This window comes from Anomalospiza imberbis, chromosome 5 (assembly GCF_031753505.1).
Source record: "Anomalospiza imberbis isolate Cuckoo-Finch-1a 21T00152 chromosome 5, ASM3175350v1, whole genome shotgun sequence".
NCBI classification, from domain to species: domain Eukaryota; kingdom Metazoa; phylum Chordata; class Aves; order Passeriformes; family Viduidae; genus Anomalospiza; species Anomalospiza imberbis.
Window position 1 is genome coordinate 36,551,226 of NC_089685.1, and position 16,587 is coordinate 36,567,812.

At 36.2% G+C, this 16,587-nt stretch overlaps 1 protein-coding gene across 3 annotated transcripts in view; it reads right to left on the reverse strand.

Annotated features, from left to right (window-relative positions):
* The window catches only part of CAPS2 (calcyphosine 2), a 170,344-nt gene that overhangs the window by 134,856 nt on the left and 18,901 nt on the right, over positions 1–16,587 (reverse strand). For 2 of the 3 annotated variants that reach the window (XM_068190250.1, XM_068190249.1), the window contains 5 exons: positions 14,243–14,319; positions 12,474–12,628; positions 11,821–11,940; positions 10,661–10,757; positions 8,125–9,397 (listed from right to left, as the gene is read on the reverse strand). In XM_068190250.1, the coding sequence (XP_068046351.1) occupies positions 9,222–9,397; positions 10,661–10,757; positions 11,821–11,940; positions 12,474–12,628; positions 14,243–14,319 (625 nt within the window). In that variant the 3' untranslated portion in view covers positions 8,125–9,221. Of the gene's footprint in view, positions 1–8,124; positions 9,398–10,660; positions 10,758–11,820; positions 11,941–12,473; positions 12,629–14,242; positions 14,320–16,587 lie in introns of those variants that run through there. The other variant, XR_010999109.1, reaches the window with a different exon arrangement.

Sequence of the window (16,587 nt, forward strand, 5' to 3'; positions counted from 1 at the left end):
TCAAGACTGATATTAGAAAACAGCAATTAAAACTCAGTCTAAACTGATGTTGTCCTCATTCTGGGTTGATTTAAAAAAAAAAAAAAAAACCATATTTTTCTGCCTTTAAATTGCTCATAGATATGAGTTAAGAATGCACAGCCTACATTCATGCTACTATCAAATAGTCTGTACAGCCCAAGAGCACAATTCAATCTAACAAATTATCAAAAAGACTGTCTTTGAAGTTGAATTGCAAAGGAACAATTTGTAGTACGTGTTCATTTGGAACTAATACAGCTGCAGTTTTTAGTACTCCTTTCATTTTAGTGAGAGAAAAATGCAATTAAGCCAAAAAGAATACTAAAAAATTAGTAATCTTGACATAATCCTGACTAGTGTCTAAAGCAACCTTGTGGACTGCTCCTTCAAGGTGAAAGGCAGTTCACAGTTTTATGTATTATTTATGGTAGTAATTTCACAGGGGAGGAGGAGGAAGGCACTGCAGACATTAATACAGTAGCAAGTTGACAAGGGGGCTGAAGAAAAATCTCACCTGGAAACAGCAGTCCTCCACTATGTTTACTGAATAAAACCTTTCACTTCACCAGATTAGAGGCAGCCTAACTTAAGTAAAAGAGAGGAGCAGGAAATAATAGACATCCTACATCTTGAACATTGTTGTAGAAAAGCAAGCTTTGGCTTGTCTTACCTGCATTTCTATGCATCAGACTGCAACAGGGATTACTACATATCTCAAAGTCTAATAAAGATATTTTCAGCTGACACAAAGTATTTTCCATAAATTCTGTTTTCATACGGTATCAACAATAAGCAATGGTAAAACCTATTCTAATAAATACCTGCATACATAATCATATTACATTTATTAAATGCATAAGAGATTATTTACAGTGTCTGACAAAAGCTGTTAAACACCTTACGTTTTGGTTCAGCTTCCTTTTACCCTTACCCCTGTTCTTAAGAAAATAAGGATTAAAAGTAAAACTGTTCAGTTCTTCTTTATTTTCCATTAAAGATTGCATGTTTATGCTGTGGATTTCACTAACAGGTATCCTATGAAACAAAACTGGGAAGGAGAAATAATACTTCTTGTCAGGTAAAGCTGATGCAAACCTGTTAGGAGCCTGAAAAGAAGCATAAGCACAAAGCTCCCACAAAACTGAGACACTCATGCCAGATTTTCCAGCAGAAACACCTCCCCATATCTCAAAGCATGGTAGAACTTTGCCGTTTCCCTTCAACTGAAATGATGCAAGAAAAATCAGTTCTTGAGAAGAAAATTTGTGAGTTAAAATCACAATGTCAGTAAGACTTAATAAAATCAGGTTGTGAAAGGAAAGAGAGAGGGAGGAAAGACACCTGATATAAAAGTAAGCTCTGTAGTGCAAGGACCTCACTGGCAAGACCTTAACCAGAGCACTGTGCCTCGTGTAGAACACTGAATTCAACACAAGGAAAGTACCCATTGGAACTTATGGGAGAAAAATGAGAATGGTCTTCAGAATGTCATTAACAGAATGTCCTGTTAATACAATTTTCCTAAACAGCCATACTTAGCAGACTTCAGATCAAAGGGGGTGTAATAATCGTTTCTGAAGCCGTTACATAAGGGAAGGATGGGCTAGTGGAAAGAGTAATCAGCTTAAACCATAGCAAGAAATATTCAGGTCAATCAGCAGACAGCTTGTACCAGCAATAGAACAGATTACCTGGGAATGTGGTGGAGTCTCTATTACAAGTGAGAAAGCAGCATAACTGGAGTTTTTTTTTCCAGATAATACAGAATAATGATGTAGACAGCCTTGTAAAATCTCCTTCAGATAGATCTCTTCTAACTTTCTTTATGTGAAGGAAGAGTATTTACATGGACCAATAATACTACAGGGTAGGCTTTGTCTCATGACTGGTGTTCCAGAAGGAAGAGGGAACTCAAAAGATATGAATGAACAAAAAATATTGAAGACTAGGAATGCCACTACAGCTACAATTTGCTTTTATCTGTCCTATCTCCTATCCTTTTCCCCAGAGAATTTTCTTGCTGGATGTTAGTTCATATTTTGATTTATTTCTGAACATATTTTAGCATTATGGTTGTTACTAAAGAAGCTCATTTCCAAGAAGGATGCTCCCAAAAGAAAAGTTTGGAGGCATACCAAGATAAAGCTGGAAAGAGAACTTAGAAAACACATAGTCTCAAACAAGGGGAAAAGTATCAAAAAATAAACACAAAGAATATGGAAAGTTAATTATCTGGCACTGACAACTGATTCCGTTCTCACTGCACTGGTTTTAATAAATAAATAACTGAATTTTTGGTATGCCTATTTCCTGTGGTTACTTGGATCTATGCAACAATAATATCTAGAACAGATACCTCTCAAAGGCATATTAAACCCATTAAAAGCAGAATATCTTGGTTTAAGCTGTGTTGCTACATCAGGCACTTGCAAAATGATTGTTCTAAGCAAAAAATAAAAGCACTGGTTTGACTTCTGTTGCTGTTTCCTTTGGTCATGAAACATTGAGAACGGAGAAGAATTCAAAAATGTCTAGAGGATGAAAACAACTGCAGTATTCACAACTGAAGCCTACAGTTAATCACTGCATCTGCAAGGCAAATGCTATTGTCAAAAGAAATTACTTCAGGGGAATAATTTTACCACTGTGAGTGCAGGATTTAATTCATGCCAAGACAAATCATAGGATCCCAGAATTAGACACAAGAGTGATTAAGTGTTCACTTACTCAACACAAGTTGTAAGAAGAAAAGGAATATTGCTTTAAATACATCTCCACAGCTGTTATTTTAGCTTCCACTGATATTAACCTGTGCTTTACTATAGCAGAATGGGGTTCCCCCATGTGAAGTATAAAGCAGTGTAAAGCAGTTATCATGCAAGGCATGCTTGTCCCAAAGCAAGTTTTGTGACCCCTCATCTGGGCCACCCAGGGTGCTGAGGATCTCAGCCTCAGCCCCAGCCACCATTAGGGTTAGTGCTAGGGTTTAGAGAGTTACAGAGCCTACAGCTCCAGGGATACCCTGGCTGGAAAAGGCATGCTAAGGGGAGCATGGCTTAGAACCAGCATTGCTCCTTTCACACCTTTCTAATTTGTGTCTGCCACGTTCCTGAGGTCCTCAGGCTCAACCCCAAGCTGCCACTATGATTAGGGTTGACTATGGTTGACTGCACTGGAACAGATTGCTAGAGAGGCTATAGAGTCTTCCTCAATGGAGACATTCATACAAGGTGTGGCATAAAACAGAGAGCTATGTGGAAAACTAGAGGTTGAATTGTTCAAGGCCAAGCTGGATGGTACTTTGAGCACCCTGGTCTAGTGGAAAGTGTCCCTGCCCAAGGCAAAGGGTGTGAGAGACTGAAATGTTATGGCTGATGGCTTCAACATTGTTATGAAGGACTTTTTGCCCATTCTGGCAAAACTGTATAAAGAAGCTCTGACCACTGAAGCCCACCCCTCCCCAAATATGCTCCCTGACAGGAACTTTGGAGTGTGAGTTAAGCGACCTTAGGGAACTTGAGATAAGATAAAGGTGCCACTATTGTCCAATTATCTCAGGTCTAGGCAGAAGTAAACAAGGCTGAGGGAGAAGAATGTATCCACAAAGGCAGGCAGCTTCACCTCTGCCACCCACCAGGGCAGCCCTTCTCACCAGTGCTTGTGCCTGCTGACCTCAGCTGTCCCAGAAGAGAACTTCTCAGGTCTTTGTCTACTGGGAAGGAGCCCACGAAAGACATCCTTTGAGAAGACTCCAAAGGGCAGTTTGAAAGCATGTTAAATGTCTAGAGGGAGAATCCTCATTAGTTGGATACATAGACAGTACATCTTCTTAAAAACCATTTTTCCTTCCTTTTACAGAATTTCTCAGGTTCCTTTTTTCTCCTAAAACTTGGAGTGGAAATGACAGTAAAAGGTCAGAAGACAGGAGTTAAAAAAGCATACACAAACCAGTAAAAACTGTTAAAATATTAAACATCTTTCATGAGAATGGAGCAAAAAAATCGAACCACAAAGAAATGGTTATTACTTTTCTTATCTTGAAGCTGCTTCTCTGGGGAGACTGGACACACTAAATTCTGACAGTGGCAACAAATTCTGATACTGACATTTCTGTGCACATATACAATTAAGTCCACCCAATAAGTAACGCATGAGAGAGGAGGAAAAAATACCCAGAAAAGAGCTAGTCAGATACTACAAATTCCAGGTAAACACAACAGATGCTCTAATAAACATTAAGAAACCTGTGATAAACATCTATTTTTTTTTTTATTTTGCTCAAAGGTATTTTTTATCAACTTTAGGCCTTAAGTTTCTCACAGTCAAAATGGGACACCACAAAATAAAAATAAAAATATTTCATAGGGTTATCATGAAAGTAATGTCTTACCAAATTTCTTTCCTAAGTACCTTCCAATCTGATTAATGTTTTGAAATGTCTCCTAAACAAATAGCCTCTTGCATCACTGGAGATGTCTGATGGTTACAACAGAGTAGTTCTGACTCAAATTATCAAAGACAAGATGGTTAACAACATGAAAAGCAAGTACTGAACTAGCTCAGTCTCTGAATTGCTAAGTATGAAGAAGAAGGATAAACTATTAGCATAATGTCAAGGAAAAAAAAATGCACGTGATTTTTCCACCTTCCTTTTTTCTTCCACAGAAGCTTACCTGTTTTCTTCAATACACCAGAAATCAGTTCTAGACTTTTCTACTGTGTAGAGATAGCATGCTCAAAACCAAACCAAAAATAAAACTACAATAAGAAACAAAAACAAAAATCAAAACCACAAAAAACCTCTCACACAATAAAAATCCACAAACAAAAACCAAAATAACCAATAACCAAATAACCAGTGCCCATAAAAACAAAATCCCAAACTCCAAAAGTAAACAGCACGTCCCTACAAACATGCAGTGGTAGATACATTTTTAATCTTTTTGTTGTTCTGGCCACAAAGACACACACAGTTAGATCACCTGGCAGTAACCTATGGAAGATAAATGAGTTTTTGAGTGTGAATCAGTAAAAATGCCTCCTCTCAGCAACAAAGCCAAGCCTGGTGAGGATGCTGTATTTCCATTAGCAGATAAAGTGAAGCTACTGCAGGTTTGCTTTTTGTGTGCCTGTGCTTTGATTTTTCAAAATGCTCTTAAACATTTCAGCTTACAATGTCAGTGCATATTCATTTCATGAAGTAGTTACCTTAAGAATAAGGAGTTAAATTACATAACTAATTTCTACTTGTCTTCTGGGAGCCTGCACATCTAATAGGACAAAATATATTCACACCATAATGCATTTCTGATGTTCTCAACTACAGCAAATTGCTATAACTTTTTAGCAGAAGTGTAAATCATGGTGGCATGAAGACAACTAGTTTATTAAGCCGTGAGTTTCAGTGAAGAATCTTCTTTGAGAACCCCACTTTAAGAGCACGCTCTAATTTGGAAAACACGAGCAATTCTTAAAAAGATAGCAAATGTAGAAAGTTTTATTTGAAATGCATTTAAAGGCAGTAAACCCAGTAGACATTTCCAGATGGTTTTAAAGCTACAAAGCATTCATTAAATAAAAGGATTCAGGTTCATTAGATGTTCACAAGTAAATAAGAGCAAGTCAGAACACAATTAATCAGGCCATTGAGACAACTCTTAATGAAAAATCAGATACCATAGATCTTGGTTTAAATAGTTACTGTGTTTTTCTACTCACAGTAAGCATGGTGAGCAAACCTTGGGAAGATTTGGTTTGAATTCTTTGCCACCATCTGAAGTTTAGACAATGAGAAACTGTGGGCAGATAAAAGCGACTTTTGTGAATGCTATTAAAAATTCATCATAGACATCACATCTGATGATCCAACACCTGATCACAGAATCAGTAAGGTTGAAAAAGACCTTAAAGATCTCAGAGTCCAACTTTTGACCAGACACCACCATGTGCTAAATCATTTCTTGAACACTTACAGGGATGGTTACTCCATCATCTCTCTAGGTAGCCTGTTCCAATTCTTGATCACCCTTTCAGTGAAAATTTTTTCCTGATGTGTAATCTTAATATCCCTTCATTGAAGCTTGAGACTATTTCTTCTTGTCCTGTTGCTGGTTACCTGGGAGAAGAGGCCAACTCCCACCTGGCTACAGCCTCCTTTCAGGTGGTTATAGAGAGTGATAAGCTCTCTTCTGAGCCTCCTTTTCTCCAGGCTAAACAACCCCAGCTCCCTCAGCTGCCCCTCATATGACTTATTCTTTAGGCCCTTCACCAGCGCTGTTGCCCATCTCTGGACATGCTCCAGCTCCTTCTTGTAGTGAGGGGCCCAGAATTGGTAAGGTGTGGCCTCACCAGTGCCCAGTACAGGGGAACAGTCACTGCTCTGCTCCTGCTGGCCACACTATTGCTGATACATGCCAGGATGCCATTTGCCTTCTTTGCCTTGTGGGCACACGCCGGCTCATGTTTGGTTGCTGCCAACCAGCACCCCCAGGCCCTTTTCCACCAGGCCACTTTCCAGCCACTCTGTCCCCAGCCTGTTGTGCTGCATGAAGTTGTTGTGACCCAAGCGTAGGACCTGGCATTTGGCCTGGTTGCCCAAGTGTAGGATGTTAACACAATTTGCCACAGCCTATTGATCCAGCCCAGATCCCTCTGCAGAGCCTTCCTACCCTCCAGTGGATCAATACTCCCACACAGTCTGCAAACTTACTGAGGAGGCACTAGATTCTCTCTTACAGATCACCAATAAAGGTATTAAACAGGACTATCCCCACTACTGAGCCCCAGGGAAAACCACCAGTGAGTGGTCACCAGCTGGATGTAGCTCCATTCACCACCACCCTCTTGGACCCAGCCAACCGGCCAGTTTTTTCACCTAGCAAACAGGGCACCTGTCCAAGCTCTGAGCAGCCAGCTGCTCCAGGAGAATGCTGTGGGAAATGGTGTCAAAGACTTTACTGAAGTCCAGGTAGACAACTCCCAAAGCCTTTCCCTCATCCACTAGGCAAGTCACTTGATCATAAAAGGAGATCACATTGGTCAAGCTGAACCTGTGTAAATGACCTTGTAGTTAATAGAAATTACATAGCTAGCAGGTTTCACATAATTACCACAGTACTGTTCTCATTTTCAGGAAAATTTTGACCTTTAGAATTTATCCTAGATTATCCTGTTAGGGATCTGTCTTCAGATAAAAAAAAACAACACAAGACTACCAAAGCTATGTTCTTATAACAGTACCTCATTTCCATGATAACAACAAAATAAATTTGCAGTAGATATGACTTATACAGCTTCTTCTGACAAGCAGACCCACTTAGTATACATATATTTGTATTGAATTTTTCTATTCCATAAGAAAATGTGGAACAATTTTCCTAAAAGCTTCACAATAAAATTAAACATTGCATAAAGACATATGTCAATACCTCATTTCACAATCACTTTCATTCATTAAACTGAGCTACAGTTTTATCTGTTGGTACAATTCTCCTAAGTGGAAAAAGTCTAAATAGAGCACATGATTCTTTAAAAAACTAACAAAAATGCAACTTGATATTTTTTCAGCAATTTGCATGGACACATTAACGAGCAGATCCCTCTACAACCAGCTAAAGTTCCCATCCTCAGAATTACCTGCCCTTCTCAGAATCACCAGTTCCAAGAACACTAATTAACAAAACCTTTCCAGCAAGGGAAATTCCAGCAGGAATGGGGAACAAGAAAATCATAGTAGGTCAGAATTCTTGCTTAGAATACACATTGACAAAAATCTTCTCTTCCCTGTAAAAAAAAAAAAATACATGCAGACTTTTGCAGCCCAAAAAGAACCCCCCAAGATCCCTCATTTGAGGGTTTAGAATAGAACCTCCAATACTTGTTACATTTGAGGCTATGGTCAAACAATCCAGACATAAAAACACACAAGTTATTAGAACAAGGAAGTACTATATGTAGACTATGCTAGTCAGCCACAGGGGACCAACGTCCCTCCTTTCAGCATCCATTCCAGCAATGCCCTTTAATTCCTATAAAACACAAATTCTGTCTCAGAGGAAGATTGTTTTAACAACAGACTATAAATTCAAAATCAGGCAGACAAGCTTAGAGGAAAGTTACATATTTTAATTGCACATGCTTAAGAAATGCAGTTCAACATACAGTTAATTTCAGTGACAGGTGTATGAAAATCAAAGTCGCTCTCACATTAACTTTGTATTTTTATTTCCTAACACAAAGAATTTTACAGAATTAGCAAGATGTATTGCATTGAAAAGTGTACTTGTCAGAACATTTGAAATAGCAAAGAATATTTTAATTTATAATTTAATTTTTGTGGTGGCAGAGGTGGTTGTTTTGGGCCTTTTTAAAATACTTTTCTGTTTTATACTTTCAGAATAGATAGGAAATGCCATATATCAGTTTGACAAAATACATAATTGCTATGTTTTAGCTAAAAAATCCCAGCAATATAAAGAAAACAGATATTTAAATATAAATTATTTATTTTGAAAACAATTTAGCAAAATACAGGAAAAGAAGATATGCATTACAAAATACACGTGTGATTACAAAAGCCTTGAGATTCAATGCTGAGCTTCAGATGCCTGATCAAAATGACAAAGCAAGATCAGTCAAGAGGGTGGACAGGGCAAGGGGCTAAATGCTGTGAACATCTCTGCACTTTCAGTGCAGCAGACATCCTCAAAATTGGAAAAGGATGACCCGCTCTCTTTCAAGCTAAGTACCAGCATAGGAAAAAATAAGCAAGATGAAGACTGTTAAAAGAAAATTTCTGAAGGAAAGCTATTATTCACATTTATGCAGTCAAATCTGAAGCTTTTCACAATGCATCATAAAACAAAATTTTCTCTTGCCCATACCCCTTCAGACATTTTAGTATTCTAATTATCTCTTATTTTAAAATAGGAAACTTTATTTTGATATTTTAAAAATGGCTTTTTGTATGGGAAACAGTTTTAATGATTTCCAGTGAAAAGACATTAACAGAATTTTGTGGCTAGCATAACTCAACAGACACTCCATGAAATTTGCCATATATTATTCTGAAAGCATCTAAAGTTTTCTGTCCCTGAAATCAGTTTAAGTCACTAATTATAAAGTAATGCACATCAAGATTATATCCTCTCTTAGTCACTTCTTGTTTAGAAAGTATCCCTTCTTTTTTGTCATCTTCCACTCTAAATTCCCCATGAATTCTTTAAGATATTAACAAAATCATCATCACCCACAATTCCAAAACTTAATCCTTCATAGTAATCTTCAAACTCAGAATAGGACACTTCATTGGGGTTGCTGCAGGACTCTCCTAATTCTTCTAGAAACGATGATTTAATTTCTTCTTCTGCAGTTTTGCCTGTGAAAGTGTATTTTTCTATCAAATGCATTTTAAAGAAGAATGAAGATGTAGCATTTAATATACTTCAGGCAAGAAACTTTCAAATTTTAGCTTGCAAATATTTTTTCATGAATAAATTCAATATTCTGATTTCAGAATTAAGTCATTGGCTCACTTATTACCACCTGTAGAAATTACCTTACTTTAATAGCATGATAGAATTAAGTATCAACAGAAGACATGAGGTCAGCCAATTGCAATGAATTATGAGAACGGGAATTTTTTTTCTTCAAATTACTGCAAAAGCTGCATAATGCATTTGTAAACTAAAATTCTGAAGTTATCTTGTAAGAAAGTGTATGTTTACTGTACAGAAGAACTTCAGAGCTCTGGGAAAACTTTAAGAAGGAAATTGGCATTCTAAAAATGTTCTGCAATTTACATCTTTGTCCTAGCAATTTTATAAAGATAATATTCGAGATGATTTAATTGAGGAAAAAAGTACAAAAAATATGGCATTACAGCACTGGAAAAAAAATCATATATTGTATCCATATATGTGACTTCATGTGTTACCATTAAAATCACTGGCAATATAAAAAAACTCTCTCTTCTACAGGTAAGAAAGAAAGGGTCATGACATCATGGAGACTTTCACAGTGACTAGTTTGGTATGTGGAGGTATTGTTTTCTAAAACTGAGATAAAAATATTTAAATTTCTATTTTTTTCAATAGCAGACTTTATACATTTTTAAGAATCCTGAAAAAATAATGAAGAAACCAGCATTTCCTCTGTACAGGATGACAAACCCATCCCAGAAATAAATTAAGTTCCTTCTGAATAAATAATTCAAGTACTGACTACATTCCGTGTCAGTTGGAATCCTTGCATATTTTGATGGAAAACAGTAATGTGAAAATGAGAGTATCCTACTAAGTGAAAATTAATATCATATTTGCCACTGGTAACTTACAGCTGAAAGCTGCAAAATAACTGCTTACAGAGGTAGGAAAAAGAACTACTCTGCATTCAGTCAGTATTAGCAGCTTGATAAAGGGCAAGTAATAAAATTGTGTATATGAACTCCATTACTACTTATAGTCATGTTCTGAGACACTCATTTTAAGTCCTCAGATGAAGAAAGTTCCCCTTTAACAGCTCAAATCTAAGTAAATATGAAAACAGTTTGTATTTCCAACCAGTTTCTGGATCTGCTATCTCTGCTAACAAGATGACTTCCATAGTTCAAGATTTTGGTTGGTTTGTTCACGTGAATTACCTGCCAGTACTAGAGGATGTTTCTTTGCACAGTAACATTTTCTGACATCTACCATAGGCACGCTCCCAGTTTTGTTGAAATCTAGTTTCATATAAGCCTATAGGAGAAAAAGAAGAGTTTCATATAAGAATCACAGGGAAAAAAATAGTGGAAAGATGAAACGACCAAATACACTTAACTATCTAGTACATACATTTGCTTTTTATGCAATGGATTATGTCAATTTACCTATTTTATGTAAGGCATCAGATACTAGAAAGTCATTCCAGATTATGCAGTTTCATGATTATTTTATCTCAACAGTTTTCACATCAAATGCATGTCCCCTGGTCAACACAAAAAAATTGTCTTCTCTCCCTAATTTCTAGCTCATCTTTAGAATCAGAGGTTTAGCTGCTTCCCTTCTGCCTCCTCCAATTATTAAGATTCCACATCATGCTGACAGAAGCCTCCACACAGCCTCTCCAGCACTGCTAACAGCAGCTTCATTTGCATTTCAGTTTACTCAAATACACATGCTTGATATGTAAGGCTAGGAGAGTCAGATCCTCCATGACTGAAAGCATGAAAGTATATGTCATTCTTCTTGATCTTGATACCCAGTTGCTACTCCTTTGGCTGGTTTGTGATCAGTGTCTGATACTGCAAACAGCTCCACATTACATTATACACAAATAACAAGTGGCATTTCACATATAACATGTCTCACATATATAATGACTCTTACTGTTAGTTTCAAAGGAGACAAGTATGACCGCCTCCTATTTCAGGCACTGTGGGAAGAAAGTCTACACATGCAGTTTTGCCAAAATTTGTCATTTGCCAAAATAAGGAAACAGACTTCTGGAAGAGATTGTCTCAGGGTGCCAGACACTTTATACACAGGACTGAACTATAAGAACAGCACATAAGCATGAAAACTCAAAATAGTAAAGGAATTAATTCTAGAATTTAAAATTAACTAATTTAACAATGGAACAGCATGCAGTCCACTAATTTACCTTTCTGTTAATAAAATGATCTGAAACTTCAAGAAGTCAATTTCCAGGTAGAGACCTTAAGAAAAATAACAACAAAACCCAACAACTAGAATATGAGTGACTAACTCCAAAGTTAGACTGAGAAATATTTACACTTAAAATATCTGCAATAAGACTTACTTTTCTTACAAATGTTTTCCTATATTCATTCATTTCTCCAAATATGGCACGAGTAAATTCTCCATAGTCAACCTTATCATTCTTTCTATCATCAAGAATAAGCCATAAGGATTCGAAGTCCTGAAATTTAAAAATATTTTGCCAAAGTTCTTCACTATATCCTGAAATAGAACAATTGCTATAATGGGAAATTACAGTATTCTCACAAAACCCCCCAAATTTCTAGATTCAAACTCACTGAAAGGTTTGTTACAATAATACATGTCACTGATGACCATAATTCACATTATTCACAGTTCTGATAGCTGTGAGCTACTTTTACAACATAATATATAAAACAAAAAAAAAAACCTAAGAGCATAAACTAAATTATTTTTTTAAGTCTAAAAAGAAAAAATGGGTTGCAATCACACTTGCATCTTCATGTTAGGATGTAAAAAAAGACTGCATGTTTTAAAATACTTTTTTTTTTTTTGAGAACTTCACATAGAACTGAGTGCAGAAATACCAACGTACCATAAGGGGAAAAAAAAAACCACCAAAAGAAAACATGCACAACCCAGGTATTAAACGATAGATTTAAGCAAAGAAAAGAAGCAATTCCATAAATTAAAAAAGATAATACCCACGTTTACAGTTTCAGCTAGACTCACCCCTTCAGGCATTTCCAAATGGAATATTTTTAGAGCTTCTTTCAAGGCTGCCTGAGAGAGAAAACCATTTCTGTTCTTGTCTATTTGTCGGAAATACTTTCCTAAGCCTGTTATAACCCGAACTCCTCTTTTACTTAATATTTCTCTGAATGTACCTAAGGATTTAGAGAAATAAAGGACACAACGTTTACCTGAAGTTGTCCACTTGCTATGGAGACAATATAGAAGTAAAGAACAGCATGTCTACATATGATGGTGCTGGTTAGGAAGACATACCCATGCATTCAGGCTCCCTTGTCTTTGATGAAAAAATGCCAGTCCAAAAGGAAATCATCAGTTATTTAACATTTGAGTGAAAATCACATAAAGTATGTCACACAAGCAATATCTAACAAACTTTTTTCAAAGAGACCGCATCAAGAAAGAAAGAATGGCTATTGCGCTAAATATGTTCAGACTGTAAAACTGCCTACTTCTGTGAGATCTGATTATATACCATGATTTAACATACAAAGTAACTTTGGAACAACTACTTCAGAACAAAATAAAAATTCTATTATGAGAAGTTTATAAAGTTTCTTCTTTGTTCTACAAACTTGTTAAGAATATGTGGGAATGAGAACAAACATGACTAATTTGGCAAAATCATTCCCAAATTGCACACAATTTCTATGGCAAGACTTACAAAACACTTCAGCTAGCATATTCACTTAGGGATGTCTGAATTTCTCAGCATACTCTGTTAAGAGAAGTCACTTGCTATTACCTTCAAATTACTTGTATCTACAATTTTAAAGACAAATAGGGGCAAGGTGAAAGAAGAAAGTTTTTTCCAGTAATACTGAAACTCGGGTGTTTATTAAAAGGTGCCTTGAAGTAGACACACTCAGCATTATTCCAGGCCACACCAGCAAACCTTAGATGCAGTCAGAGAACTGAAAAGTCAGCTTGTGTCTATTATGCAAGGGGAAAAATGGAATAACTAGAAGATGAAAAAATAACCGTAATTATTATTCTAACATTGTTTTGGGAAAAGTAAATGTCCGAGCAGATTCTAGTGACCAAAGAGTGCCTACTTACAGCAGGTTTAGTTAATGACAGTAAACAGAGGAGATTATATGAGCTGTGAACTGCTCAGGTCAACTGTTTTTTGTTAACAAGGTTACAAAAATAATGCACAACACTGTACAAACATCCTTCCATAATCTTCAACAAAAAGCTATGCCTTTGTCCTAAAGATTGTAAACAGGACTATGGTAGAGTTTATTTACGTATTCCAGAGTACAGTACACAATTATACTCATGATTTTTAAAAATCATAATAATAGAAAATATCAAATGCAACTTATCAATGAATAGCAACAATGGCCAAAAGTAATATTTAGCACAAAATTGGAAGAAATTAGATGGTGTTTGTACACTTGGCCAATAAGAAATTTAATGCCAGTACAACATAGCATCAGCATAATGTCTCAGAATTTTTTCAGAGATTATGTTGACACAGAAATTAACATTTTATTGATTACATTCATAATTACTCTGTACATTGTACACAATCTTTATCCAGACTGTTTATTTGAAGAGATAGGAGAAAGCTTTCTTATGACTGATTTGTTCTGGTATCAGATTCTAATAATATTCTGATAGATATCTAGCTTTTGTTTAATTTCAGTTACATAAATAAAATCTTCATTACATCACTATTATTCATTGCCCTGAGCTGTAAAGATAGAGAAACTAAAATTGAATGGGTTCTGGTAGATACAAACCTTGAATCTTCTTGAAAACTTCGCTGTCATCAACGACTTGCCTGAAACACTCTTCCCTGAGTTCCAAAGAAGAAGCTCTAGAGAAGTGAAAATTAATATTGATTGGTGAAATTACATGTAATATGACTATATTCAAAACAGATATAGCAAAAAAATCCCAACATACTCAACTTTATATTTAATTCATATACTACCCTTGTAAACACAATATCCAATTGCTTGAATTTGAGAGGGCACTCACAAAAGTACTTGCTGACCAGCTGCAGATACACAGAAATTCTTTTCTAACAATATTAACTGAAATCTCTTCTACTAATTCATTAACCATGGATAATTCCTCCCATGCATAAAATCTCCAGAAGTTTAGTTCAATCCTATTCTCATACCACTGGAAGAGTTTGTTAAAGCAACCACATTTAATCACCAACAGGAAAATAACATGAAATACTTTTCATATCTCTTAGCACATTTGCATGTGAACCATTTAATAAATAAAAATTTCTAGTTGATGAGACTGTACCAGTGGTAAAGCCAAGGCTGCAGACCAGAGGAGGCATAAACTGAAAACCTGGGCACACAATGGGATGAACTGGAAAAATGGGACAGCACCTCCCAGCAGAACATTTTTTGTTGAGCCAGGTATTGCTTGTTGCAATAAGTATTTTATTTTCATATCTCTCTTTAGAACACTAATAGCAAATGCATAGACCAAAAGTATTTCTAGAAATTATGATTAAATTTTGTGGAGTTTTTTTGCTAAGTTCCCTTCTGAGAAGGGCCTCCCACAAGCCATCAGAAATTACTGTAAAGGTTGATAAAAATATAGTGCAAGAACCTACTGGAAGAAAAAACACCAAACCAAACCAGCAAAGTCCTACAATTATTTTAATCAGAATATTTAAAAAATGGGAAATCATTACTGTCAACTTTGAGCTGCCTGCTCACCAGTGTTTTGCCATGATATACTCCTGCTTTCCGAGGCCAAAGACTTATCTCTCTGCTATCTAGTAGAGCTTTTCATCTCCACTTTGCGCACCTTCCATTATGAAGTCCCTAAAAGCTTACCTATATCAGATCACCTAAACTGGAAAGTCAACAGCCACCTGCAGAGGACAACGTACTCCCTCTAGAACATATGTAAACCAAAAGATTCATGGCTTGTGACAGAAGGGCATAGCTGGGAACCTGCATAGACCTTTTGGACTGTAGCTGAACAGGATTTTCTGTCAGTAAAGGATTTTCTGAAGGTAAGAGGATTCAATTCAAGAGTTATGCACCACAGAACAGAGAGCTCAATAACATCCTCATACAGAAGAAAAAGATAGACTGAAACTTAGTCACTAATGGAAAGAATACAGAGTATAAAAAAGGAAATAATCTATTCCAACACAGGTAGCAAAAAATCCAAAATTACAACCCATTGAGCAGCTCTTCTTTATGGTTCTTCTATTCAGAGATAACATTGGTTCAACTCCAAAATTCACAGTTATAAGATTAGCCACAAATGACAAAAAAAGCTGCTTTATTTGAATGATAGGCTTCTGAGATGTAAAATGTCTTACATCAGCTAACTGAAATTAAACTATATTGTGTTTTATTTCACTGAAACCTTGCCGAGAGGGAACAATTAGCACTAAGCATCATACAACTACACAGTTCTAGAACCATTTAAATTTGAATTTACTGTTCTATGCACTGTTAGCTTACTATGGCTCCTTTGCAAAGCTTTCAGTCTAAAGGGACTTTAAGTGAATATTACCATATCTGAGAACAAGCTTCCTGTATCTAAACACTTGCAGAAAGAAAATAATAGTCAAGTTCTGCTAACAAAGTAGTCTTTAGATACTGAACATATTTAACTGAGATTAAAATTACTCTCTTCCTAACCAGGAAGGGATCAAAGTATAAGGAGAGCCTGGGAAAGCTGGAACTGTTTAGCCTGGAGAATAGAAGCCTTGAGGGATCTTACCCTCAAATACATATGAATACCTGACAGAAAGGAGTAAAGAAGACTGAGACAGGCTCTGCTCAGTAGTGCCTGTTGACACAATGAGGCAATGTGCACAAACTGAAAAAAGGAGGTATATGATTTGTATATAAAAACATGTGACCTCAACCAAAGCAAAAGAACAGCTTCAAATTTCAATTCTTTCTTTAAAATTACTCCTTACTATTCTAGGAAGTCATTGAACTACACAAAATCTTCTAACATCTATTACTAATTTCTCCTAACACCAGCCTAAATAGCAGTATAAGTAATAAGGTATTAGAGGCTAAATTTTTTTTTTTTTTTTTTTTTTTTTTTTGCTTAAGGAAGGAAAGGTAATTTGAAAAGCAGTTAGCAG